This window comes from Rattus rattus, chromosome 8 (assembly GCF_011064425.1).
Source record: "Rattus rattus isolate New Zealand chromosome 8, Rrattus_CSIRO_v1, whole genome shotgun sequence".
NCBI classification, from domain to species: Eukaryota; Metazoa; Chordata; class Mammalia; order Rodentia; family Muridae; genus Rattus; species Rattus rattus.
Window position 1 is genome coordinate 3,692,753 of NC_046161.1, and position 11,398 is coordinate 3,704,150.

At 39.4% G+C, this 11,398-nt stretch overlaps 1 protein-coding gene across 1 annotated transcript in view; it reads left to right on the plus strand.

The window, feature by feature from the left end:
- The first annotated feature begins 1,758 nt into the window (after positions 1-1,758).
- Positions 1,759-11,398, plus strand: part of LOC116906998 (stromelysin-1) — a 12,557-nt gene continuing 2,917 nt past the window's right edge. Inside the window, exons 1-7 of the mRNA XM_032909927.1 lie at positions 1,759-1,997; positions 2,090-2,238; positions 2,332-2,457; positions 4,143-4,307; positions 4,461-4,605; positions 10,105-10,238; positions 10,646-10,805. Coding sequence (XP_032765818.1) covers positions 1,846-1,997; positions 2,090-2,238; positions 2,332-2,457; positions 4,143-4,307; positions 4,461-4,605; positions 10,105-10,238; positions 10,646-10,805 — 1,031 coding nt within the window. The 5' untranslated portion in view covers positions 1,759-1,845. The remainder of the gene's footprint in view (positions 1,998-2,089; positions 2,239-2,331; positions 2,458-4,142; positions 4,308-4,460; positions 4,606-10,104; positions 10,239-10,645; positions 10,806-11,398) is intronic.

An 11,398-nucleotide genomic window follows, 5' to 3' on the forward strand; every position in this document is an offset into this window, starting at 1 on the left:
TGCCCCAGTGTATGAGAATGTTAGGGGCATGAGGTAGGAGTGAGTTGGTGAGTGGGAGAGCATCCTCATAGAACCAGGGGAGGGAGGACTGGATAGGGGGTTTGCAAAGGGAAAACCACAAAAGCGGATAACATTTGAAATGTAAAAAAAATAACCAATAAAAAATATCATAAAATAAGAAAGACAAATCTGACAGAAAAGATATAAGATAAAACCAGGCCATTCTACTTCAGTAAATCGTATCAATTATATGAGCCTTTATAGAAAAAACTATTATAGACCCATCTCCTTTTAATATATGGGGTACAGAATGTGGGTCGTAGTGACAGACAGTGTGGGCTGTGGCTACAGAGGCACACCTTGTCCTTACCTCATCTCACTGTATTCAGCTTTGACTTCTGGAAGTTCTTTGTACAATTTGGACTTTTTACCAAGTTAGCCCACTTCTATCCAAGTCATAAACATTACAGCTTCTGAAGGATAGTTACATTTTCCAAAGTAGAAAAAAATGCCCCAGTTTTCTCTTTTGCTAAGGCAGGAAGCATTTCCTGGAGATTAATCACCATTCGCTTTGCAAAATTAAGAAGGTTTGAAGAACTGAGTAAAGAAGATTATATCACTCTTCTGATTTTTAATTTTTGGAAATGGTCCCATTTGGATGGAAGCAATTATGAGTCAGTTTGCGGGTGACTCTGCAAATACTGCCACTCTATAAAAGTTGGGCTCAGAAAGGTGGACCTCGAAGGAGGCAGCAAAGAACCCGCTGAGAGCAGTGCAGAACTGTGGGAAGTCAGTGGAAATGAAAGGGCTCCCAGTCCTGCTGTGGCTGTGTACGGCTGTGTGCTCATCCTACCCATTGCACGGCAGTGAAGAAGATGCTGGCATGGAGGTTCTGCAGGTAAGTGGTGAAAATGGCCTCGGGGTTTTTGGCAGGGCATAGCTAGCTTTGCATTCCACAGACCGGTTCTGACTGCCTCTGTAGATGTGCTTGGGCAATGGAAGAGAGTTAGAAGTTATTGGATCTCAATATCTCATGATTCTTCCTTTTATAGAAGAAGGAAGGCCATGAATATTGAGTGACTTTTCAAGGTCACACAACATGATGGCATTGGCAACATTGGTGCAGGAGGCACACGAGCTGTGCCTGGCTTTGGTCCAGTGCAAGTTAGTGAAAGATCTGTACTGTTAGTACAAGAGAAGCGTGTCTAGTTTTTCCCCCCAGTAAACTAAATCCTTATAAACAGTGAAAAATTGAGGAAATTAAATAAAATTACCCCAAACAGATAAACATTTTCACAAATGCTTATTTGTTCTTTTGGTTTTCTCTGCACTAAATACTTGGGAATTTCGCTGCTGATATCATTGCTTTATTGGCAAACTAAGTCACAGAGACATTGTGTTCCAAAATAAAACATGGAAAGGGTTATGGCTGACAAATTAAATGAAGTATTATGCTTAGGATTTCAGCAAATTAGAGAAATAGGTCAAAGAGACTGAGAAAAGTAAGAGACTGTCAGGCAGGCTTCGTGGTCCAAGCCTGTAAACCCAGTGTTCAGAAGGCAGACACAGGAGGATGGTGAATTTAAGATATTTCTTGGCTGGATAATGACATACTGTTTGGATGAATGAAGAAAAGAGGGAAGGAAAGAAAGAAGGAAAGGGGGAACGATGTGTGACTATAAAAGTTTTACTATAAATAACAATAGCTAAAAAAATCAGAATTTAACTTAAAAGTTATATTTATTCCATTAGAAATACCTAGAAAACTACTATGGTCTTGAAAAAGATGTGAAGCAGTTTATTAAGAAAAAGGACAGTAGCCCGGTTGTCAAAAAAATTCAAGAAATGCAGAAGTTCCTTGGGCTGAAGATGACAGGGAAGCTGGACTCGAACACTATGGAGCTGATGCACAAGCCCCGGTGTGGTGTTCCCGACGTTGGTGGCTTCAGTACCTTTCCAGGTTCACCCAAATGGAGGAAAAACCACATCTCCTACAGGTAACAGCTCCAGAATATTCACACAGCATTAAAAAAATGTGTCGAAAGCCTCACAGAAACAAAGATTACCTTCTCTGATTTCTCTCATCCAGGATTGTGAATTATACACCGGATTTACCAAGAGAGAGTGTGGATTCTGCCATTGAGAGAGCTTTGAAGGTCTGGGAGGAGGTGACCCCACTCACATTCTCCAGGATCTCTGAAGGAGAGGCTGACATAATGATCTCCTTTGCAGTTGAAGGTAAAAGCCAAGAACTGACTGAAATACACATGGCCAGGTGGTATTTTACTAAAAGTTACCATTTATTAATATATATTATATATTTTTATTAAGAACATGGAGACTTTATCCCTTTTGATGGGCCTGGAATGGTCTTGGCTCATGCCTATGCCCCTGGACCAGGGATTAATGGAGATGCTCACTTTGATGATGATGAACGATGGACAGATGATGTCACAGGTGAGTGTTTTATTTCTTTTCACATTTAGGGAAGTCTTCGTAGTCAGCAGTACTAATGATAGTGTGTCCTGTATTCCCGTGAAATACTTTATTTAATCATTGCCACACGTGCTTTCAGATGTTTAGAAACCATTTATTTTCTGATACTAACAACATAAAATATCACTAAATTTTTGACCTGTCAAACTTCGATGAGGTGGTTTTTATTTTATTATATTTTTGTCGAGTTTTGTTGTTATCTCTTAGAAGCTTGTTTTTTTCTAGTGGGAGACAGAGATGGATTGGATCTGGATAGGAAGTGAGGTGAGAAGGAACTGGGAGGGATAGAGAGGAGGCAAAATATTCATAATATATTATAAGCAAACAACATATTTTCAATAAAACAGAAAAAATAGAACAAAAGGGAAAAGTCATTAATTTTTAACATGTGTGAATCTTGTATGGTCTAAGGCCATGATTACTAAAATCTGCAGTGATATCAGATTGTAGATATTCAAGCAATGTAGTAGGGAAGTGTTACCCATTGACTCTGGTAATTTTCAAATCAGGAGCCAAAATTAAGTTTCCAAAACCAGAGGGGGTTTTTCATTTGGTTAGTTAGTTTTTGTTGGTCTGATTGAGCTCATATTTTTGTGACTTCTATGTTAAGACAAATTTTTATCAGCATCTGAAAGAAAAGAACTAGCCCTGAAGTGCAAGGACCAACTATGTAAGTGGGGAGGGTTCTTAGCTCAGAACTTTGGAGATTAACTTTCAAAATTTTCAAAAATGTGACTGAAATAAATTGTATTATTTTGGGGCCTGAACAAGGATTCATAAAGAAATTATAAATTGATATCCATACAAAATACAAACCTAACTTCTGCACTGAATAAAAGTTGTGGTTTCATAGTATTAGCAATTTGAGGGCCCTTATTGCAGATACTCAAGTGAGAACACCCTCATGTCTACAATACTCACACATAACATTTGCAAAAATTATGTCAACCCTGACCATCTGACACCTCCTAATGTCAGGTTTGCTGAGAGGTTTGTTTCAAGTGTTATCCTGAGGAGAATGTGCATACAGTCTGTGTCCAAGATCTCATTTAACACTGAGGCATGCCATGCTTTTACAAAACCTGTGACATTCTCTCATTAGTCATCTTTTTGGACCTGTAATAGGATAATGTAATAGGATAATGAGGCAGGAAAATAATGTCGCAAGATCCAACAGAAAGCACAGAATTATGGTTACTTATGGTTAATTATGGTTTTTGAATTGAGATGAATAGCCTGTGATTAGTTGACTGGTACTGGAATTGTCAAGTGCTAACTACATACTGGAGCAATGTTAAGTTTTTCATAGACAATGGAAAAGAAAGTGCTCTAACATGCTAAATAATAAGTAATAGTCTTCATTCCATTTCTGACAATAAGCCAGAACAGGTATTCAGACTTTCTTGAAGCCAAAAAGAACTGTTGGCTGTGTCTGCATACTTTAGAGTCATCTCAAGCATGAGTTGTTAAATACACTTGCTCCTCTGCTGAGTGTGTGGTCAGTCTACTGCTCAATGAAGCAGCAAACAAGGTGAGTAAGAACCCATGCATTTCCAGGAAGTAAACAAATGGTATGCTCAGTTGGCCTAGATGATATACATGTAGGCAAGAAATAAGAAACGTATTATGTATGATTTCTTCAACAGGTACCAACCTATTCCTGGTTGCTGCTCATGAACTTGGCCACTCCCTGGGTCTCTTTCACTCAGCCAATGCTGAAGCTTTGATGTACCCAGTCTACAAGTCCTCCACAGACCTGGCCCGTTTCCATCTCTCTCAAGATGATGTAGATGGTATTCAATCCCTCTATGGTGAGAGAAACTGGAAAAAGGAGTCCTTGTGACTTTGCCCACATGAGTATCTGTGATTGAATTCATAGTTCTTGAGGGCTTTTGGGAAGCATGGAGTTGACAGGCAGGTCACGTTTCTTTCTAACGTTGCTTCTTTAAATCTGTTCCCTTTAGGACCTCCCACAGAATCCCCTGATGTCCTCGTGGTACCCACCAAATCTAACTCTCTGGACCCTGAGACCTTACCAATGTGCAGCTCTGCTTTGTCCTTCGATGCAGTCAGCACCCTGCGGGGAGAAGTCTTGTTCTTTAAAGACAGGTCAGACCAAAGAGCCGTGCATCACTATCTAGTTTTGATGAAAAAATTTTTAGAAAGTTACAACAATCAGGAAATTGATAAATATATTTCAACCTTTTTTAAAACAAATTCTGGAGCTTGGCATCTTTGGTATCTGGTATTAGCTTCCCAGTGTGTTCCTAAAATGGGCAAGTTCTTTTTTTTTTTTTTTTTTTGAGGACTAGTATCATAATTTAATTACTCTCTGTACATGAACAGTAAATATTCTGAGAGGCTGGGTCTTTCTAAGAAGCCCAGAATGGCCTAGAAATTGTCAGCTGGTACCTCTTCCCAAAACTTCCCACACCCTACTTCAAGACCTCTTGTGCATTCTTCTAGGTTTTCTTGAGTATACAGGAAAATATTTATTTTTATTGGATTTTTTTTTTACATTTCAAATGTTATTCCCTATCCCTGTTTCCTGGACATAAACCCCTTATCCCATCCCCCTCTCTGTTTTTGTATGAGTGTTCCCCCTCCCAAACGACCCCCTCTTCCCACCACCCTGCCCTGACATTCCCCTACACTGGGTGGGGGTCCAGCCTTGGCAGGAGCAAGGGCTTCTCCTCACACTGGTGCCCAGCAAGGCCATCCTCTGCTACATATGCAGCTGGAGCCATGGGTATGTCCATGTGTACTCTTTGGGTAGTGGTTTAGTCCCCTGGAGCTCTGGTTAGTTGATATTGTTCCTTTGGGGTTGCAAGCCCCTTCAGCTCCTTCAATCCTTTCTCTACCTCCTGCAATGGGGACCCTGTTCTCAGTTCAATGGTTTGTTGCTAGCATTCACCTCTGTATTTGTCATGCTCTGGCAGAGCCTCTCAGAAGACAGCCATATCAGGCTCATGTCAGCATGTACTTCTTGAATTCATCAATATTGTTTAGTTTTGATGACTGTCTATATATGAGCTGGATCCCCAGGTGGGGCAGGCTCTGAATGGCCATTCCTTCAGTCTCTGCTCCAAACATTGTTTCCATATCTCCTCCTATGAATATTTTTGTTCCCCCTTTTAAGAAGAACTGAAGCATCCGCACTTTGATCATACTTCTTCTTGAGCTTCATGTGGTCTGTGAATTATTTTTTAAGTATTGCAAGTTTTTTGGACTAATATCCACTTATCAGTGAGTGCATACCATGTGTATTCTTTTGTGACTGGGTTACCTAACTCAGAATGGTATTTTTTAGATCCATCCATTTGTCTTAGAATTTCATGTAGTCATTGCTTTTTTAATAGCTGCTTAACAAATCGTGTAGCTGTACCACAATTTCTATATCCATTCCTCTGTTGAGGGACATCTGGGCTCTTTCCAGCTTCTTGTTATTATAAGTAAGGCTACTATGAACATAGTGGAACATGTATTCTTGCTATAAGTTGGAGCATCTTTTGAGTAGATGCCCAGCAGTGGTATAGCTGGGTCCACAGGTAGTACTATGTCCAATTTTCTGAGGAACCACAAGATTGATTTCCAGAATGGTTGTACCAACTTGCAATCCCACCAAAAATGGAGGAATTTTCCTCTTTCTCCACATCCTTGCCAGGATCTACTGTCACATGAGTTTTGATCTTAGCCATTCTGACTGATGTGAGGTGGTATCTCAGGGTTGTTTTGATTTTCAGTTCCTTAATGACTAAAGATGTTGAACATTTCTTTATGTACATCTCAGCCATTCAATATTCCTCAGCTGAGAATTCTTTGTTTAGCTCTGTACCCCATTTTTAATCAGGTTATTTGTCTCTCTGGAGTCTAACTTCTCAAGTTCTTTGTATATTTTGGATATTAGCCCTCTATCAGGTGTAAGATTGGTAAAGATCTTTTCCCAAGCTGTTGGTTGCCATTTTGTCCTAATGACAGTATCCTTTGCCTTACAGAAGCTTGACAGTTTTATGAGGTCCCATTTGTCGTTTCTTGATCTTAGAACATAAGCCATTGTTGTTTTGTTCAGGAACTTTTCCCCACTGCCCATGTGTTCAAGTTTCTTTCCCCCTTTTTCTTCTATTAGTATCAGTGTACATGGTTTTAGCTTAATCCATCCACTTGGACTTAAGCTTTGTACAGGGCAATAAGAATGGATTGATTTGCATTCTTCTACAGGTTGACCTCCAGTTAAACCAACAGCATATGTTGAAAATGCTTTCTTTTTTCCACTGGATGGTGTTAGCTCTTTTGTCAAAGATCAAGTGACCATAGGTTTTTGAGTTCATTTCTGGGTCTCTAATTCTATTTCATTGATCTATCTGCCTGTCTCTGTAACAAGAACATACAGTTTTTATCACTATTGATCTGTAATACACCTTGAAGTCAGGGATGGTGATTCCCACAGAAGTTCTTTCATTGTTGAGGATAGTTTTCACTATCTTGGGTTTTTTGTCATTTCAAATGAATTTGCAAATTGTTCTTTCTAACTCTATGAAAAACTGAATTGGAAATTTGATGGGAATTTCACTGAGTCTGTAGATTGCTTTTGGCAAAATGGCCATTTTTGCTATATTAATTCTGCCAATACATGAGCATGGGAAGTCTTTACATCTTCTGAGATCTTCTTCGATTTCTTTCTTCAGAGACCTGTAGTTCTTGTCATACAGATCTTTCACTTGCTTGGTTAGAGTCACTCCGAGGTATTTTTTGTTATTTGTGACTATTATGAAGGTTGTCATTTCCCTAATTTCTTTCTCAGCCTGTTTATCCTTTGAGTAGAGGAAGTCTACTGATTTGTTTGAGTTACTTTTATATCCAGCCACTTTACTGAAGTTGTTTATCAGGCTTAGTAGTTCTCTGGTGGAACTTTTGGGATCACTTAAGTATACTGTCATATCATCTGCAAATAGTGATATTTTGACTGCTTCCTTTCCAATTTGTATCCCTTTGACCTCCCAAGTCCTGGCTAGGACTTTGAGTACTATATTGAATAAGTGGGGAGAGAGTGTGCAGCCTTGTCTAGTCCCTGACTTTAGTGGGATTGCTTCAAGTTTCTCTCCATTTAGTTTAATGTTAGCGACTGTTTTGCTGTATATGGCTTTTAGTATGTTTAGGTATGGTCCTTGAATTCCTGATCTTTCCAGGACTTTTAACATGAAGGGGTGTTGAATTTTGTCAAATGCTTTCTCAGCATCTAATGAGATGAGCATGTGATTTTTTTTTTCTGAGTTTGTTTACATAATGGATTATGTTGATGAATTTCCATATATTGAACAATCTCTGCATCCTTGGAATGAAGCCTACTTGATCGTGATGGATGATCGTTTTGGATTTGGTTTGCAAGAATTTTATTGAGTATTTTTGCATTCATAAGGGAAATTCATCTGAAGTTCTCTTTCTTTGTTGGGTCTTTGTGTGGTTTAGGAATAAGCACAATTGTGGCTTCATAGAAGGAATTGGGTAGTGTTCCTTCTGTCTTTATTTTGTGGAATAGTTTGGACAATATTGGTATTAGGTCTTCTATGAAGGTCTCATAGAATTCCTCACTAAACTCATTTGGTCCTGTGCTTTTTTGGGCTGGGAGACTCTTAATAATGGCTTCTATTTCTTTAGGAGTTATGGGACTGTTTAGATGGTTTATCTGATCCTGATTTAACTTTGGTACCTGGTATCTGTCTATAAAATTGTCCATTTCATCCAGATTTTCCTGTTTTGTTGAATATAGGCTTTTGTAGCAGGATATGATGATTTTTGAATTTCATCTGGCTCTGTTGTTATGTCTCCCCTTTCATTTCTGATTTTGTTAATCTAGGTACTGTCTCTGTGCCTTCTGGTTAGTCTGGCTAAGAGTTTATCTATGTTGCTGATTTTCTCAAAGAACCAGCTCCTTGTTCTGCTGATTCTTTGTATAGTTCTTCTTGTTTCTACTTAGTTGATTTTAGCCCTGAGTTTGATTATTTTCTGCCACTAAAAATGGAAAACTCCAACACATGAAGCAAAACTACACCCTAGAAAAAGCAAGAAATTAATCTCCTTGCAAGGAACCCAAAAGAAGAGAGACACACAAATATAATTCCACCTTTAACAACAAAAATAACGGGAAACAACAGTCACTATTACTTAATATCTCTTAACATCAATGGACTCAATTCCCCAATAAGAAAACATAGACTAACAGACTGGATACATAAACAGGACCCAGCATTTTGCTGCATGCAAGAAACACAATTCAGTGACAAAGACTGACACTACCTCAGATTAAAAGGCTGGGAAAGAATTTTCCAAGCTAAGAAACAAGCTGAAGAAGCCATTCTAATATAGAATTAAATTGACTTTCAACCAAAAGTTATAAAAAAAATATGGAAGGACACTTCATATTCATCAAAGAAAATATTCACCAAGATGAACTCTCAAATCCTGAATATCTATGCCCCAAATGCAAGGGCACCTACATTCATAAAAGAAACCCTACTAAAGCTCAAAGCACACATTTCACCTCACACAATAATGGTGGGAGATTTCAACATCCCACTCTCATCAATGGACAGATCATGGAAACAGAAACTAAACAGAGACATAGAGAAACTAAGAGAAGTTATGAACCAAATGGATTTAACAGATATCCATAGAACATTACTTCCTAAAACAAAAGAATACCTTCTTCTCAGCACCTCACGTACCTTCTCCAAAATTGACCATATAATCGGTCACAAAACAGGCCTCAACAGATAAAAGAAAATAGAAATAATCCCATGTATCCTATCAGATCACCATGGACTAAGGCTGATCATCAGTAACAACAAAAACAATAGAAAGCCCACATATGCATGGAAGTTGAACAATGCTCTACTCAATGATCACTTGATCGGGGAAGAAATAAAGAAAGAGATTAAAGACTTTTTAGAATTTAATGAAAATGAAGGCACAACATACTCAAACTTATGGGACACAATGAAAGCTGTGCTAAGAGGAAAACTCATAGCGCTGAGTGCCTGCAGAAAGAAACAGGAGAGAGCATATGTCAGCAGCTTGACAGCACACCTAAAAGCTCTAGAACAAAAAGCAGCAAATACACACAAGAGGAGTAGACAGCAGGAAAATATTTATACATCACACTCCCGCATGCATGCACACAGGCGCATACACACACACACACACACACACACACACACACACACACACACATACTGTTTCATGTATAGCACATGTAGTTAAATCTTGTGCTGAATTAATTAATTGACACATGGGAAACATTGCTTTCACAGATATTCCTTTATAAATCTATGACAGGAGGTATGCTGCAGTCTTCTTTAGGAGAGGGAAAGACTGTGAAGAGGGACAGGGGGGGGAGAGAGAGAGAGAGAGAGAGAGAGAGAGAGAGAGAGAGAGAGAGAGAGAGAGAGAGAGAGAGACTTTCCCAGTAACAACACTCCTATATTTTGCACATCCAATCTAGAGGATAAGAAAATGAAGAGATTATGGGTAAATTTGGAATTTGGGCAGAAGATATAACATTTAAAGACAACAGTTGTTTTTCAATTGTCATTTTTTTAACATCTATTTTAGGCACTTTTGGCGAAAATCTCTCAGGACCCCTGAGCCTGGCTTTTATTTGATCTCTTCATTTTGGCCGTCTCTTCCGTCCAACATGGATGCTGCATATGAAGTTACTAACAGAGACACTGTTTTCATTCTTAAAGGTAATCATTCCATAATATTGCTTTAACTTAGCAAAGCAAGCCTCTGGCATGAAAGTGAACAAGACTTGACTTTTCTCCACTGTGTCAAATTCTGTATAATTTAAAAGTAGCCAAATAGAATAAAGAAATACATAAAAACCCAACATGTTTATAATTCCAGATTAAAAAAATTAGCTTGGGGAGAGTCATTGCCTGAGTTGAAAATTCCTGCATTTGATCTTTGCTCCTTCTTTCCATGCGAACATTTTTGTTGTTTGCACACCACAGACCTAAGGCCTAAATTTAAAACTCAAACTCCCTCTTCACCACAAAAGCGAAGGTGCTAAGAATATATTTCCAGAACCACAAGTCGTACTTCCTGGACTTTTTAACATGATTGGTGTTTCTGCTGTTTTGTTTTTGTGTAGGAAATCAGGTCTGGGCTATCCGAGGTCATGAAGAGCTAGCAGGTTATCCTAAAAGCATCCACACTCTGGGCCTCCCTGAAACCGTCCAGAAGATCGACGCAGCCATTTCTTTAAAGGACCAAAAGAAGACGTACTTCTTTGTAGAGGACAAATTCTGGAGGTGGGTTACTGTGAGGTGCTTTAATTTAGAGACTGAGTGGAGAATTACTTTCTCCCTCTGAGGAAACACTTCTACCTCACCACGACCCCTACACGCCCACCCCTGGGGGTGGGGCTCATTGCCCTTCTCTCTGGGCAAGACAAGGGCTTTGGACAACTGTAGGAAGGGCTTTGAAACACAGCAGCGGCTTCCAAAAGGCAGTTAAGAGCTCCCGTTTAGAGCCCCACCTCCCCCACCCCTGCCCATCCCACCCCTTATACCCTAGCCCCATGCTGGACAGTAGTACTTCCTTCCCCCCACCTGCTGAAAACCCCTCTTCTCTTCTTTACCTGTTCAATCCTGCACATATACTTCAAGCTCAGACTTCAGTCCCTCTAATTTCAAGTCCAGCTGGCCTTTGCTTCCTCACTGAGAGGCCAAGTCTCAGTTAACTGGTCCTTTCCCAGAATCCCAGAGTTCTCATTGTCTCCCATCTATGGATCTTATCTTCCTCCCAAGGACTTCAGCTGAGCTCACATTCTGTTTACCTCTGCCTGCATAGAGAGGAGACACTACCACATACCTGTTTCATGGCTCCCACTCAGAACTCCTTC